We start from the raw sequence: 17,953 nt of genomic DNA on the forward strand, positions 1-17,953 counted from the left end.
TTTTTTTTTGCAAATATTAATTAACTTAGAATTTCATGGCTGCAACACGTGCCAAAGTAGTTGGGAAAGGGCATGTTCACCACTGTGTTACATCACCTTTTCTTTTAACAACACTCAATGAACATTTGGGAATTGAGGAAACTAACTGTTGAAACTTTGAAAGTGGAATTCTTTCCCATTCTTGTTTTATGTAGAGCTTCACTCGTTCAACAGTCCGGGGTCTCCGCTGTCGTATTTTACGCTTCATAATGCGCCACACATTTTCGATGAGAGACAGGTCTGGACTGCAGGCGGGCCAGGAGAGTACCCGCACTTTTTTTACCAAGCCACGCTGTTGGAACACGTGCTGAATGTGGCTTGGCATTGTCTTGCTGAAATAAGCAGGGGCGTCCATGAAAAAGACGGCACTTAGAGGGCAGCATATGTTGTTTCAAAACCTGTATGTACCTTTCAGCATTAATGGTGCCTTCACAGATGTGTAAGTTACCCATGCCTTGGGCACTAATGCACCCCATACCATCATAGATGCTGGCTTTTGAACTTTGCGTCGATAACAGTCTGGAAGGTTCGCTTCCCCTTTGGGGAAGCGGTGTCAAAAATTTCCAAAAACAATTTGAAATGTGGACTCATCAGACCAAAGAACACTTTTCCACTTTCCATCAGTCCATCTTATATGATCTTGGGCCCAGTGAAGCCGGCGGCGTTTCTGGATGTTGTTGATAAATGGCTTTCGCTTTGCATAGTAGAGCTTTAACCTGCACTTACAGATGTAGCGACGAACTGTATTTAGTGACAGTGGTTTTCTGAAGTGTTCCTGAGCCCATGTGGTGATATCCTTTAGAGATTCATGTCGGTTTTTGATACAGTGGCGTCTAAGGGATCGAAGGTTACGGTCATTCAATGTTGGTTTCCGGCCATGCCGCTTACGTGGAGTGATTTCTCCAGATTCTCTGAACCTTTTGATGACATTATGGACCGTAGATGTTGAAATCCCTAAATTTCTTGCAATTGCACTTTGAGAAACGTTGTTCTTAAACTGTTTGACTATTTGCTCACGCAGTTGTGGACAAAGGGGTGTACCTCGCACCATCTTTTCTTGTGAAAGACTGAACATTTTTTGGGAAGCTCTTTTTATACCCAATCATGGCACCCACCTGTTCCCAATTAGCCTGCACACCTGTGGGATGTTCCAAATAAGTGCTTGATGAGCATTCCTCAACTTTATCCGTATTTATTGCCACCTTTCCCAACTTCTCTGTCACATGTTGCTGGCATCAAATTCTAAAGTTTATTTGCAAAAAAAAAAAAGGTTATCGGTTTGAACATCAAATATCTTGTCTTTGTAGTGCATTCAACTGAATATGGGTTGAAAAGGATTTGCAAATCATTGTATTCCGTTTATATTTACATCTAACACAATTTCCCAACTCATATGGAAACGGGGTTTGTATGTTCTTACGTTTTTATGTGTTATGAATTTGCACTAAATTAGTTTTGCTTACAATTTTGTTGTACAATGACAATAAAGATATATTCTATTCTATTCTATTCACTGACCTGGTACTTGAGAATTTCCACATTGTAGTAGGAGGCCGCCGGGTTCTGGTCCGCGGCTTTCCTGAGGTAGGATGTCAGTGCTTGCATGTTGAACCAGAAGTCCTTCGAGTCCGAGTCACTTTGGGAAAGATCGCTGGAGATATAAAAAAAACAAAAAAACAATAAAAACAGACGGAAGCATGCATGCGTGAGCGTACACAAACACACACGGAATAATCAGATGCTCAATTATTCATCCCACTCCTTGGATTTGTGCGTGAAAATCCAATAGCTTGGAAGGAGACCAGACTGCTGTGTACTACCCGCTACCAAATAATGGATTGCACTTGATTCAATAAGTCCCACCAAGTGGTCTCAAGGGCAATGGAGATGAAATCAGAGCGAGAATGATAATAACAACAGCAAATGTTTATTGGAGCGAGAGAAAGTACCAAATAGGATTGTAAGGTACACATTGCTCCCGTCCAAACGCAAAAACCTAGTAACTCACTTGTAGCTGATTTTGAGAAAACAAAGGAAAACCAATCTATCTTGATGCTGTCTTACAAAGATCTACAAAGTCATCAAACGTGCAGATGTTTTCTTGAGCTTCCATTTTCTTGCCGATTGAGCCATGGATTGAATCTGCTCTCATGAACGTGTGCCCTTTCTCCAGATATTTTATCACAATCTCGGGTGGGCCCCATTCTGCGTTTGCACGTCGGGCAAGAGCCGTGTACAGCGTCCAGTTTTTATTTACACCTCCACAGTTATCTGCCCAAAAGAGTATGCAAGGGGAAGAATCAAGAACAATACATTTAATGAAAGTGCTTGCAACGTCCTGGGCCAATCTTCCAAATATCCCCTCGTGCCATAACATCACATAATCAGGTTGACCTTCGGCCCCCATTCGTGCAAATGTCTCATTAAAGACAATAAGGCGACTGACAAAGAAGCTCCGATTGGTCCCTTGAGATACTAGGTTTTTCTGTTGTATCTACGCGGTTATGTGGTAGTTGCTAGGTCCTGCCATGCGCTTAACAGCTTACTTACGGAAAAAAAATTACAATATCGCATACACTAATGTAAAGCATATCACCTAGGAACTCCAAAATTATTATCAGCTCAGTTTTGACCAAAATTGAGTTACTGGGTTTTGCCTTTGGACGGGAGATTGTACGGTAGACTCTTATTAAAAAATGTACCATACAGCCTTTGAAATCTTTTTTTCATGGACCTGATGGCTTTTTTTCATTGACCTGATGGCGGATGGTGGTGACATTGCTGGTAATATGGCCGAGGCGCATGCGAATCAACACACACACAGGGAACTTACAAGCGGAAACAGTGTGGCGACAAAAGATGGACAACAGACATAATTTTGCTTTCAACTAACAATAAAGGTGAAGCTAAACCGCAAGCGGTGCTTTAAAACATAGCTGGCTAGCGGCTAATGTGTTTTTTAAGTGTTTTAGCGACTTCGCAAGTGTCATCCCTGCAGGACGAGGAATAGCTAAACATGCTACACTACACACCGTTGAAGGGTACAACAGCTAACCGCTAACAGCAAGCAACCACTCCTGAATGAATTGATTGATTGATTGAAACTTTTATTATTCGATTGCACAGTACAGTACATATTCCGTACAATTGACCACTAAATGGCAACACCCGAATAAGTTTTTCAACTTGTTTAAGTCGGGGTCCACGTTAATCAATTCATGGTAAAAAAAACAAATGGATGGATGTATTCAAATAGACTGTAATTATACCAAATACAAAAGCCATTTATAGTCGATACTACAATGATTACATCGATTTCTTTTAGTATCACAAAGTCTTTTGTCATTTTCTTTGTGGTTTATAAACTTTGGAAATACAGGAGAACTTTAAGTATGATCCTGTAACTACTTATATTACATATTGGATGAATGCCTGAATTTGTAGCATCACCAAAAAATCATGTAAAATATCCGAACAAAAGAAGTATAAGTAATTATTACATTTTAACAGACGTGTAAATAGATCACGTGCACACATAGGGCCTTATGGGTGCTTGAGCCCCTGTCCTTTTTTGCCTCGTCTTAAAAAGTGCCCTCTGAATGTGTGTGTGTTTTTTCTTTTTTCTTTAAACAACATTAATAAATTCCTGTCAGGGATGTAAAAAAAAAACAGCGGTACCAAAACTCCACGTTTTCTTGTAATACTGGGTTGTTTGAGCCTGCCGCTTCCGCCAGAGAGAGAGAGAGAGAGAGGGCGAGTGACTGAGTAAGTGAGAGGAGAGAGAGCCACCTCCGCCCCTGAGGAGACGTGACAGTGGAGCAACTTGAACCTGTGAGTTATGGTCTAGTCGCCGTCCACTTATCCAGCACCTTATATGGGTCATATTTCAGAAAAACGCTGTATTATTCCATTATTCACTGTGTCAGCTTCTGTATTTGCCGGACGTCGGAGCACGGCACATCATCTTCGCACAGAGTAGAGCGGATCGTAGTAGGGCTGTGAATCTTTGGGTGTCCCACGATTCGATTCAACATCGATTCTTGGGGTCGCGATTCGATAAGATATCGATTTTTTTGATTCAAAAACAATTTTTTTTCCCGATTTAAAAGGATTCTGTATTCATTCAATACATAGGATTTCAGCAGGATCTACCCCAGTCTGCTGACATGCTAGCAGAGTAGTAGATTTTTGTAAAAAGCTTTTATAATTGTAAAGGACAATGTTTTATCAACTGATTGCAATAATGTAAATTTGTTTTAACTATTAAACAAACCAAAAAATATGACTTATTTTATCTTTGTGAAAACATTGGACACAGTGTGTTGTCAAGCTTATGAGATGCGATGCAAGTGTAAGCCACTGTGACACTTTTTTTTAATTTTTATAAATGTCTAATGATAATGTCAGTGAGGGATTTTTAATCACTGCTATGCTGAAATTATAACTAATATTGATACTGTTGATGATATTAATTTTAGTTTCAATACTTTTGGTTTGTTCTGTGTCGTGTTTGTGTCTCCTATCAATTGCTCTGTTTATTGCAGTTCTGAGTGTTGCTGGGTCAGGTTTGGTTTTGGAATTGGATTGCATTGTTATGGTATTGCTGTGTAGTGGTTTGTTGGATTGATTTGGAGAAAAAAATATATGTATATTTTTTTTTAAATAAAAAAAAATTTGATTTTTAAAAAATTAGAATTGATTCTGAATCGCACAACATAAACAATTCGATTTGTATTCGAATCGATTTTTCCCCACACCCTTAGGAAGTAGTGTACAAAAGACAAAATAAAACACTGAGTTAATTTTCAAAATAAAATGCACTGTGTTTACAGCTGATCTCCTTCTCCTCTCCATTGAAAAAGACGTAGTCATAAATCACAATGATGTGATCAACATCTACAGGGACATGGCCCACAGAAGGTTGCTGCTTTAAGGCCCCCAAAAGGCTTGGCTCCTGATTGTGCACTGATTTCACAGCCTTTCATGGAAGCCCTGAATTTACATTGAGGAGCATATTTGGGTATGGGTGGCCTCCATTTTACAGCCCTCTACTGGCCCCTGGTCCATATTTTTGGCCCTGTATTGCGTTTCAGTTGTTTAGTCTGAGCATTAAGTGAGAAAGACCATAAGTCACAACTTGATGGTGTTTTCATCAAGTTAAGGGAAGAAGGACAGATTTTCACATTGAAGTTTTTCCTTTTGGGTATTTATTTTTGTGTTTTTTTTTTTCAAAGTTCAATGTTCAATATTAAAGTGCTTATCTTTGACAATAAATATCCTAATAATAAACCAGTGTTTTGTTGCTTTTCATGTCTTCCAAGCCTATGATAATGTGAACTAACTCATTATGACAATAATTTGTTGACGCAAAAGAAATGGCAATCAGTTTTAACCTACAAAGGACACACAGCTAAGTAGTTAGCTTCCTATTAGCAAATTGAATTTTACATCAATTTCCATATTGTGTAAAGGACCAAAAAAAATGTCCTGCTCTTTTCTGACTTTGAGCCCCTGCCCCTCTATAATTATGTGCACGTCCCTGGGTGGGGGCATTCGGGGAGGCCAAAGGATGGTACGCCCAAACTTTGAATCTAGCCAGGACCACCCTTGGACACTGATTGTTGTGGCCCCGATTTTAAAAATATTTAGAACCACTGCATTAAAGGAGAGTAAAGGTGACCATTATAGTGTTATTTCACGTGCAGAGGGCTCTCATATTGGTAAAAACTGTATTTATTAGTTGTTTTTTAATGATTTCGCTATGAAAATATTTGAATTAGAATTAATAATTCCCACCATGGTCAGGGCCAGAATCAATTACCAGCGATAAACAAGGATTTAGTAAAGCTGCTTTCAAAATATCATGAGTGATCAGCATCCAGCAGCCATATCTACTGTAGCTTTTAAGGGTACACAAAAAAAATCTATTCACATCAGAATCGCATTTCTTATTCATCCAGATTCTATAATGATCCATAATTTTCAAAAATAGATGAAATGTAGCCATGTCCGATAATATCGGACTGCCGATATTATCGGCCGATAAAAGCTTTATAATGCAATATCGGAAATTATCGGTATCGGATTCAAAAAGTAAAATTTATGACTTTTTAAAACGCCGCTGTGTACACGGACGTAGGGAGAAGTACAGGGCGCCAATAATAAAGGCACTGCCTTTGCGTGCCGGCCCAGTCACATAATATCTACGGCTTTCACACACACACACACACACACACACACACACACACACACACACACACACACACACACACACACACACACACACACACACACACACACACACACACACACACACACACACACACACACACACACACACACACACACACACAGAGAAGTGAATGCATGCATACTTGGTCAACAACAACCATACAGGTCACACTGAGGGTGGCCGTATAAACAACTTAAACACTGTTACAAATATGCGCCACACTGTGAACCCACACCAAACAAGATTGACAAACACATTTCGGGAGAACATCCGCACCGTAACACAACAGAACAAATACCCAGAACCCCTTGCAGGACTAACTCTTCCGGGACGCTACAATATACACCCCCCATCCCCCCTCAACCCCGCTCACCTAAACCTCCTCATGCTCTCTCAGGGAGAGCATGTCCCAAATTCCTTTTGAGGCATGTTAAATAAAAATAAGGCGCTTTGTGACTTCAATAATAAATATGGCAGTGCCACGTTGGCATTTTTTTCCATAACTTGAGTTGATTTATTTTGGAAAACCTTTTTACTTTGAGTGGTTCTCAACCTTTTTTCAGTGATGTACCCCCTGTGAACATTTTTTTAAGTCAAGTACCCCCTAATCAGGGCAAAGTAATTTTTGGTTTAAAAAAAAAAAGAGATAAAGAAGTAAAATACAGCACTATGTCATCAGTTTCTGATTTATTAAATTGTACACAAGTGCAAAATATTGCTCATTTCTAGTGGTCAATCTTGAACTATTTGGATAAAAAGATATAAAATAACTAAAAACTTGTTGAAAAATAAAAAAGTGATTCAATTATAAATAAAGATTTCCACACATAGAAGTAATCATCAACTTAAAGTGCCCTCTTTGGGGATTGTCATCGAGATCCATCTGGATTCATGAACTTCATTCTAAACATTTCTTTACAAAAAAAGAAATCTTTAACAATATTTATGGAACATGTCCACAAAAAAAATCTAGCTGTCAACACTGAATATTGAATTGTTGCATTTCTTTTCACAGTTTATGAACTTACATTCATATTTTGTTGAAGTATTATTCAATAAATATATTTATAAAGGATTTTTGAATTGTTGCTATTTTTTTAAAAATCTCACGTACTCCTTGGCATGCCTTCAAGTACCCCCTGGGGTACGCGTACCCCCATTTGAGAACCACTGGTTTAATGCATCCAGCGGGTATCACAACAAAATTAAACATAATAATGTGTTAATGCCATGACTGTATATATCGGTATTGGTAATTAAGAGTTGGACAATATCGGAATATTGGCAAAAAAGCCATTATCGGACATCCCTAATTAAATGGTAAATGGGTTATACTTGTCTATCTGTGTTGGCGACTTGTCCAGGGTGTACACCGCCTTCCGCCCGATTGTAGCTGAGATAGGCGCCAGCGCTACACGCAACCCCAAAAGGGAATAAGCGGTAGAAAATGGATGGATGGATGGATGGGTTGTACTAGTATGGCGCTTTTTGACCCTCAAGGTACTCAAAGCGATTTGAGACTATTCCCACATTCACCCATGGATGGCGGGAGCTGCCATGCAAGGCCCTAACTACGACCCATCAGGAGCAAGTGTGAAGTGTCTTCTCCAAGCATACCCTGGACGTGACTAGAATGGCGGAAGCTGAGGATTGAACCAGGAGCCCTCTAGCCGCACTACCAACTGAACCACGGCATCAAAAAAAAAAAATCATAATTTATTTTATCATTGTTTAATACGTTTTAGGCCATCTCCATGCAACCAGAAGGAGTGTTTCTAACCTGCAACCTGTTTTGAAAAGTTCCATTCTACTATACCAAATATTAGAGACGAGAATCGGTTTGAATCGACAGTCGTGCTGGATCGATTCTGAATCGAATTGTCACAAAAACGTTAGGTGCCCTTTAAAATGTTGCTACTCAGCTGCTGGTGTGAAAGTTGTGCGTGTCGTACTGTCGTTTACAATCAACTCATCAGCTGTATCGATGCTGACTGAGCAGCTTTATTCCAGCATTGGTTGTGATACTATTGTGTTGTACTTGTTCATAAATGGAGGGCCAAAGGGATGCATTTTTCACTTTCTGCTTTCTCATGCACCCCTAATCATTATTATTATTAATTTTCCTGAAGGAACTCTCCCGAAGGAACCATCTATCCATCGATCCATCCATCATCTTCCGCTTATCCGAGGTCGGGTCGCGGGGGCAGCAGCCTAAGCAGGGAAGCCCAGACTTCCCTCTCTCCAGCCACTTCGTCTAGCTCTTCCCGGGGGATCCCGAGCAGTTCCCAGGCCAGCCGGGAGACATAGTCTTCCCAACGTATCCTGGGTCATGACCATAGGTGAGGATGGTAACGTAGCTCGACCGGTAAATTGAGAGCTTTGCCTTCCGGCTCAGCTCCTTCTTCACCACAAGGGATCGATACAACATCCGCATTACCGAAGACGCCGCACCGATCCGCCTGTCGATCTCACGATCCACTCTTCCCCCACTCGTGAACAAAACTCCTAGGTACTTGAACTCCTCCACTTGGGGCTGGGTCTCCTCCCCAACCCGGAGATGGCACTCCACCCTTTTCCGAAGGAACCAATAAAGTACTATCCATCTATCTATCCATCCATCCCAGCATGGTTTTGATACAGCTCCCGTATTGGAGCTTACTTGTTTTGCTAGGCGTTACCAAGGCAACACACAAACAAACTTTTTCTCCACGTGGACTTCCGTGTTTATAGCTGGTGCCACCTGCAGCAAGGCCCATTATAGCAAATAACAAGCTGATGACGCCAATAACGATGCATAATGGATATTTGATGGACACGTGTGTGCTGCACGGAGCGTTTTTATGCACAACTTTCTCAGGGAAAAAAAAAAGAGCCCGACCGCATCGCCGCCTTTTAAACACAAACGAGCGCTAAATGGAGCGGATGTGCTGTGAAGTTGCGCTGTTGTTTGCTATTTCAGGCCGACCTGACTGCGCACGTCTGCTGGAAAGTATTTCCCTGACAGCTTAATAATACGCTCAGGTCGGCCGACTAATTGAATTTCCTGCATGACGTGGGCCTCTTTTGCTCTTTTTTTTTTTTGGGGGATCAGTGTTGGCGCTAGGAATTTTCAAAATGGGGTCCCCATCAAGTCATAAAAATGGGGTCCCACGGTAAATGTATGCATTATCCTATTATATATCACATTCTACAAACCCCATTTCCATATGAGTTTGGAAATTGTGTTAGATGTAAATATAAACAGAATACAATGATTTACAAATCCTTGTCAACCCATATTCAGTTGAATTTGCTACAAAGACAACATATTTGATGTTCAAACTGATAAACATTTTTTTTTTGTGTGCAAATAATCATTAACTTTAGAATTTGATGCCAGCAACACGTGACAAAGAAGTTGATAAAGGTAGCAATAAATACTGATAAAGTTGAGGAATGCTCATCAAACACCTATTTGGAACATCCCACAGGTGTGCAGGCTAATTGGGAACAGGTGGGTGCCATGATTGGGTAAAAAAACAGCTTCCCAAAAGTTGCTCAGTTTTTCACAAGAAAAGATGGGGCGAGGTACACCCCTTTGTCCACAACTGCGTGAGCAAATAGTCAAACAGTTTAAGAACAACGTTTCTCAAAGTGCGATTGCAAGAAATTTAGGGATTTCAACATCTACGGTCTATAATATCATCAAAGGGTTCAGACAATCTGGAGAAATCACACCACGTAAGCGGCATGGCCGAAAACCAACATTGAATGACCGTGACCTTCGATCCTTCAGACGGCCAACATCAATTTCTAAAGGATATCACCACATGGGCTCAGGAACACTACAGAAAACCACTGTCACTAAATACAGTTCGTCGCTACATCTGTAAGTGCAAGTTAAAGCTCTACTATGCAAAGCGAAAACCATTTATCAACAACATCCAGAAACGCCGCCTGCTTCTCTGGGCCCGAGATCATCTAAGTTGGACTGATACAAAGTGGAAAAGAGTTCTGTGGTCTGACGAGTCCACATTTCAAATTGTTTTTGGAAATATTCGACAACGTGTCATTCGGACCAAAGGGGAAGCAAACCATCCAGACTGTAATCGACGCAAAGTTCAAAAGCCAGCATTTGTGATGGTATGGAGGTGCATTAGTGCCCAAGGCATGGGAAACTTACACATCTGTGAAGGCACCATTAATGCTGAAAGGTACATACATGTTTTGGAACAACTTACGCTGCCATCTAAGCGCCGTCTTTTTCATTGATGCCCCTGCTTATTTCAACAAGACAATGCCAAGCCACATTCAAGGCCTACTGAAACCCACTACTACCCACCACGCAGTCTGATAGTTTATATATCAATGATGAAATATTAACATTGGAACACATGCCAATACGGCTTTTTTAGTTTACTAAATTACAATTTTAAATTTTCTGGGAACTTTACTATGGATCAGAGCACGGTCAAGCAGACATGGATCCCAACCGAATGTCAACCAGCAGGTTTTGGTGAGAAAATTGTGGTTAAAAAGTCAGTTCTTACCGGAGAAAAGCTGAGCTTGTGCCGTCCATAGCTGCCGTCGACTCCCCTGAGACAATGCGGGTCAAGACACCCGTGGTATTATTTAACTCACTAAAACACCAGCAACACAATAGAAAGATAAGGGATTTCCCAGAATTATCCTAGTAAATGTGTTTAAAAACATCAGAATCCGTCCCAATGCAATCGCGTTTTTGTTTTTTTAACTCGTTTTTTATTTTTAGTAATCCATTGCTATCAATATCCTCAAACACAAATCTTTCATCCTCGCTCAAATTAATTGGGAAATTGTTGTTTTCTCGGTCCAAATAGCACCTTTTGTTGGAGGCTCCCATTAAAAACAATGTGAATATGTGAGGAGCCCCCACACTTGCGATGTCATCGTCAGCGACTTCCGGTAGAGGCAGAGCTTTTCTCTTAACACCGACAGTAGCGAACTTTATCGTGGATGTTCTCTACTAAATCCTTTCAGCAAAAATATGGCAATATCGCGAAATGATCAAGTATGACACATAGAATGGACCTGCTATCCCCGTTTAAATAAGAAAATCTCATTTCAGTAGGCCTTTCAGCACGTGTTACAACAGCGTGGCTTCGTAAAAAAAAGAGTGCAGGTACTTTCCTGGCCCGCCTGCAGTCCAGACCTGTCTCCCATCGAAAACGTGTGGCTCATTATGAAGCGTAAAATACCCCGGACTGTTGAACGACTGAAGCTCTACATAAAACAAGAATGGGAAAGAATTCCACTTTCAAAGCTTCAACAATTAGTTTCCTCAGTTCCCAAACATTTATTGAGTGTTGTTAAAAGAAAAGGTGATGTAACACAGTGTGAACATGCCCTTTCCCAACTACTTTGGCACGTGTTGCAGCCATGAAATTCTAAGTTAATTATTATCTGCAAAAAAAAAAAAAGTTTGAGTTTGAACATCAAATATCTTGTCTTTGTAGTGCATTCAATTGAATATGGGTTGAAAAGGATTTGCAAATCATTGTTTTCCATTTGTATTTACATCTAACACAATTTCCCAACTCATATGGAAATACTTGAAAATATATACACCCCGACCCCATCTCCTGAATTCGGGAGGTCTCAAGGTTGGCAAGTATGCGTTAACGCCAACAGTGTTGGATCATACGCTTCTTTTTTGTTTTGTGGATCATATAGTTGGTATTTCCCCCTTTTTTTTGTATTTTATTTTGTAATTTATTACCTGAAGAGGAGCTGCTGGTTGGGATGGATCTGCTCCAGCCTGCTGGTGTTCTTCAACTTGAAGGTGAGCACGGCGGGGGAGGGGTTGCCGGTGAACACCTTGATGATGCCCACAGGGAAGGACAGCGTCATGTCCCCCGTGATCTTCACGATGCACCTAGGATGATGGCAAAATGAGGACGTTTTGTCAACCACGGCAGGAGGATTTACGGTTGGCGGGAACTTCCTGTTTGCAAATTTAGCACTGAGTCAAAGATCAATGTCCTCATATGAGCCAGTTTATACCACAGTGGAACCTCCATTTACATAGCCCTCATTGTACAAACCTTTCAATTTACCAACCGCAGATCGAATAAAAACACACTTTGGTGTACGAACGTTTCATTCCTCTGTTGAGCCGTTTTGTGCCCGGCAGATCGATCTTTGGGGCTCATTCAGTCAGCACTGTGCTGCTGTTAGCTACAGTGCTAATTGCTATTTTGAGTGTTTTTTTTCCCCCCTTTTTACTAGGGGTGTAACGGTACCAAATCTCACGGTACGATATGGTCACGGTATTAAGGCCACTATTATTGCGGTATATGTACCAAAAAAAAAAGCTTGGTAAAAATGCTATAGTATGCAAAATGAAGTGTCAGAAATGTTTAGGGATAAAAACGCAAACATAATGCTAAAATGTTCTAGTCATATTTCTGACTAAAAACATGTACTTCTAAGTGCAAATAATTGTGCAGATCATCTACTGTTTCAAGCAACTTTTTTTAATAATAACTTGCAATTATGTGTCTGTAAAGAAACGGTCAGTATTGCCTAGTTTCTCTTGTTATATTCTTATCTTTACTGTTATATTTCTATTCTTATTGTTGCTTTTTATATGTATTGTTATATTTTCCTTTTTTTTCATTTATACCCTCATTATTTACTTTAAACTTTTTAAATTCAATCTCAATTCTGTACATTCCTGCTGGAATTTACATTTTCTTGAGGGAACTCTCCTAAAGTAGTACGTAAGTACTATCTATCCATCTATCTATCATATATATGTACACATGTACGTGTACACATATACATATATACATATACATGTAGACATATACATATAAACATATGTATATGTTTATATGTATATGTGTGCATATACATATACACATATACATATAAACATATATATGTATATGTACATATATATATACATATATATATGTATATATATATATATATATATATATATATAGCCTATACAAATAGATGTGTACATTTTATATCAATATAATAGATTTAATTAGATATTAATCATTATTATAATTGGATATTAGGAGTATGTGAAAGTTCGACTCCTACCTTGTTTATTATTTCTGTGACGACCTCCTTAACCTTTTGTAATTAATCACAAAAATCAAGCAGCTAAAATGCGGCAAACATGCATGAATGTGAAGAGTGTTTTGCATTTTCCCCAACATGCTTTGTAATGGACTTAAATTGGTGTAATTTAGATTTTGTTTTTTAATTTTAAATGACCACAAGTACTTTGTGTTGGTTGGATTTAAAAAAAAAAAAAAGTTTTTTTTTTTTTCATTATGACTAGGGAAGGTTGTTTGATTTAGGTTGTATAAGTAAGTGCTGTGCATGGTTCTCCTCTGAGCATACAATAATTAACGGTAATTGACCTAAAAAAAATCATGTTGTACACTAGATGAGGACAAAAAGCAACATCAAAAGTGCTAGACTTTTAAAACAAACGCAATCTCCCTGCAGGCAAGATTCTGTATTAAACTCATGACATCTCGCTGGCCAATTTGAAGGCGTCGCCGGCTGCAGTTTGGACACCCCTGCTCAAGACTTTCAATGAGGCTGCTGGCAATGAATTGTAGGATACTTTAGCCAAAAATCCGAAATATCCTTCTGTTTATCCATCAGCTTACTTGTTTCTGCACTGCTCGAGTGTCAGTGAAATCACAAAAACAGCATGTGGAATGTTTTGATGCGCATGTGCACTGGGTCTTAATATTCACATAAATGCGCCAAATCCTCCCCTGGATGATTTGCTGTGCAGGTGTAAAGCCCTCTGCTCGTCTCACTGCATCACACAGTATATCTACAGTGTATAAAAAGCTCTCTGTTTCAGGTCCAATTTCCAAACAGAGGCTGCGTTTGGGCTGGGGCGGGAGGGGTCCCGCCGGGGGTGCTGCGGTTCCTAAACTGGGGCCTCGCGCTGCGGCTCCGCTGCATTGCTTGTGAAATGTTCCATTCGCTAATCCCTGCGAAAATAAGCCTTTTTTGCGGGGCGGCAATTTAACAGCAGTTAGGCAATAAACGTCTGCGTGTTTTCTCTGCCACGGACTATCATGTGGCCCGTGCAGGTTATCCGCACTGTCGGGCCTCACGCAACACGCACGGTAACCCGTAGCGTCATGCTACGCGCTCTGGTCGAGGGCGGGTCCAACAAAAATAAAAAAAAGTGTATATGCGTGCGTGTCGGCCGCTGAGCAGCAGGTCATGTGAGACTCACTTTGTGGGATCAGCGCCTTTGAAGTAAGCATTAACCGACTCGGTGAAGGCCACGGCAATAGGCAAAGCATCTTGGGATGCCAGGGTCACAGGGCTGGGACCGCGGGACGTGCCTGAGGAGGAAGAGGAGGAGGAGGAGGAGGAAGGTTGGGTGAATGTTGACTCAGCTGCAGGTCGGACTTGTGGAGGGGCGTCGCCCTTCCAAACGCTCACATCACAATCAGGAAGGTTTGATCATGCAAAGACGGAGGAAAAGAAAAAGTCACATTAGGAACATTTTGTTAGCAGGGCCGGGGCTCTCCGTCGTCTTCAAATAAACAGAAAGGGGATCCGAGAGCACGAGGCACCATTAGGATGACCTCAGTCAGTACGTTACTTCACACAAAAAACATCTGAAATCAAAGCGACGTCCACACGCACACAGCTATTTTTTTATAAACATTGTTTATGCTCTAGTAGAGAACTTAAAAAATAAATAATAATAAATTAAAATGAGCACCTTGGTTGATCATGCTGAGAACCTCAAAAACTTTGCAAAGTACAAGCGGTCCCTTGTGTGACAACATTAAATATACAAAATGTATACATATAAGTATGTCTATATATATGTACATACATTTTTATTTTTATTTTGGGGGGGTAAAATAAGTTTTTAGGCCATCATGCAACTTAAAAGCAGCTTTCCTAACCGGTTACCTGTAAGTTAAATAATATAACATTGCAAGAATCGGTTTGAAACAAATCCTTGACCCAAGAATCGGAATTGGATCAAATTGTCGGGTGCCAAAAGATCCACACGCAAACTCGAACCTGGAATCCATAGTCATTAAGGGTGTGAATCTTTGGGCAACTAACGATTCGATCCAATTCCTGGGGCGTCGTTTTGATTCAGAATCGATTCTCGATTCAGTCAGTACGTTACTTCACACAAAAAACATCTCAAATCAAGGCTATGTCCACACGCCACAGGTATTTAAAAAAAATAAATAAATACATTAAAATGAGCACCTTGGTCGATCATACTGAGAACCTAAAAATTTGCAAAGTACAAGCGGTCCCTTGTGTGACGATGTTTTATATTATATATATATATATATATATATATATATACAGTGGGGCAAAAAAGTATTGTCAGCCACCGATTGTGCAAGTTCTCCCACTTAAAATGATGACAGAGGTCTGTAATTTTCATCATAGGTACACTTCAACTGTGAGAGACAGAATGTGAAAAGAAAATCTAGGAATTCACATTGTAGGAATGGAATTTTAAAGAATTAATTTGTAAATTATGGTGGAAAATAAGTATTTGGTCAACCAATCAAAGCTCTCACTGATGGAAGGAGGTTTTGGCTCAAAATCTCACGATACATGGCCCCATTCATTCTTTCCTTACCACGGATCAATCGTCCTGTCCCCTTAGCAGAAAAACAGCCCCAAAACATGATGTTTCCACCTCCATGCTTCACAGTAGGTGTGGTGTTCTTGGGATACAACTCAGTATTCTTCTTCCTCCAAACACGACGAGTTGAGTTTATACCAAAAAGTTCTATTTTGGTTTTTCTGACCACATGACATTCTCCCAATCCTCTGCTGTATCATCCATGTATCCATTTTGGTATAAACTCAACTCGTCGTGTTTGGAGGAAGAAGAATACTGAGTTGCATCCCAAGAACACCATATCTACTGTGAAGCATGGGGGTGGAAACATCATGCTTTGGGGCTGTTTATCTGCTAAGGGGACAGGACGATTGGTCCGTGTTAAGGAAAGAATGAATGGGGCCATGTATCGTGAGATTTTGAGCCAAAACCTTCCATCAGTCAGAACTTTGAATGGTTGACCAAATATTTATTTTCCACCATAATTTACAAATAAATTCTTTAAAATTCCTACAATGTGAATTCCTGGATTTTTTTTTTCACATTCTGTCCCTCACAGGTGAAGTGTACCTATGATGAAAATTACAGACCTCTGTCATCATTTTAAGTGGGAGAACTTGCACAATCGGTGGCTGACTAAATACTTTTTTTTCCCACTGTGTGTGTGTGTGTATTTATATATATATATATATGTATATATATATATATATATATATATATATATATATATATATATATATATATATATACATACATATGCACAAGAACAATGGCCTTGTCTTTAGGCCATTTTTCTTGTCATTTTTAAAATATATATACACGTGTGTGTGTGCATATATATATATATATATATATATATATATATATATGAATATACACACACACACACACAAATATATACACATATATAAATACACACACACACATATATATATACATATACATACATACACACACACGTGTATATATACGCCTAAAAACTTATTTCCCCCCCAAAAATATACATATACACGTGTGTGTGTGTGTGTGTGTGTGTGTGTATATATATATATATATATATATATATACATACACACACAGGCCATCTTTCTTGTCATTTTTACAGTGTACACTTTGATGGATAATTTGCTCTGCAATTATAAGTCAAGCAGATATTAAAATATTTATTTTTATTTGAACCAAAAATGTTTGGAATGTATTATAATATAGTTGTTGCATTTTTAAATAATGTTTAAAAAGTTATGCAATTTAATGGACTAGATGTATTTTTGCGTCAAACTGTAAAGAACGCATACATTTAGTAAGAAAAAATATTGTACTTTATTCAAGCATATAATTTCCAAGCTTTTGTGGGCCATATAAAATTATGTAGCGGGCCACATCTGGCCCCACGTCCTTGAGTGTGACACCAGTGATCTACACGCAAACACTAAAAGCAGACAGATTTTAGCGAGGTAAAACGTAAATGTCCTGGGGGGGAAAAGGGCCAAAAAAGCGCAGAAAACTAATTTCTTTAAATACTGAAGCTTGTGAGGAAACGGCCTTGGCAGAAAGGTTTTTAGCAATGGATGCTGTTGGAAGAGAAATAGCAGGTAGAAAATATGTAGAACATACAAGCAGCATAACAAGAAAAAACTGCTATTAGTTTTAGTCATAGAGCAGGAGACTCATCCCGGTTGTACCTGCTGGTGTTTCACATCGCCTCTCAAAGGTGGGCAGCTTGGCGACAAACATGTCATCCTCTTTGCACCCGATCAATGGGCGCAAAGACGGAGGAGATAAAGAAAGGCACAGGACAGCAATGTGAAGAGAGGGCGACAATGCACAGAACCAACAATTTACTGCATGGAAATGACATTGTGCGTTGTTTCTGCAGGGCTGATAGTGATAACAATGCATTTAGGTGTTCCTAACAAATGGCGAATGCAGTAGAGATGGGATACTTTTTGAAGGGAGCCGGATCTTTAGGAGCTGTTCCTTTCAAAGAGCCATTCAAAAGATAACCTTGTTATCGTAGGGTTTTTTTTTAATCACAGAAAACAATAATTTATACCATAATTTGT

General features: G+C 39.6%; 1 protein-coding gene across 10 annotated transcripts in view; it reads right to left on the reverse strand.

Annotated features, from left to right (window-relative positions):
- The window catches only part of fcho2 (FCH and mu domain containing endocytic adaptor 2), a 180,751-nt gene that overhangs the window by 16,829 nt on the left and 145,969 nt on the right, over positions 1 to 17,953 (reverse strand). For 8 of the 10 annotated variants that reach the window (XM_061908075.1, XM_061908077.1, XM_061908078.1 and 5 more), the window contains 4 exons: positions 17,573 to 17,632; positions 14,514 to 14,625; positions 12,009 to 12,164; positions 1,558 to 1,690 (listed from right to left, as the gene is read on the reverse strand). In XM_061908075.1, the coding sequence (XP_061764059.1) occupies positions 1,558 to 1,690; positions 12,009 to 12,164; positions 14,514 to 14,625; positions 17,573 to 17,632 (461 nt within the window). The remainder of the gene's footprint in view (positions 1 to 1,557; positions 1,691 to 12,008; positions 12,165 to 14,513; positions 14,626 to 17,572; positions 17,633 to 17,953) is intronic. The other 2 variants (XM_061908079.1, XM_061908082.1) reach the window with 1 other exon arrangement.

This window comes from Nerophis ophidion, linkage group LG08 (genome assembly GCF_033978795.1).
Source record: "Nerophis ophidion isolate RoL-2023_Sa linkage group LG08, RoL_Noph_v1.0, whole genome shotgun sequence".
In the NCBI taxonomy this organism is placed as follows: domain Eukaryota; kingdom Metazoa; phylum Chordata; class Actinopteri; order Syngnathiformes; family Syngnathidae; genus Nerophis; species Nerophis ophidion.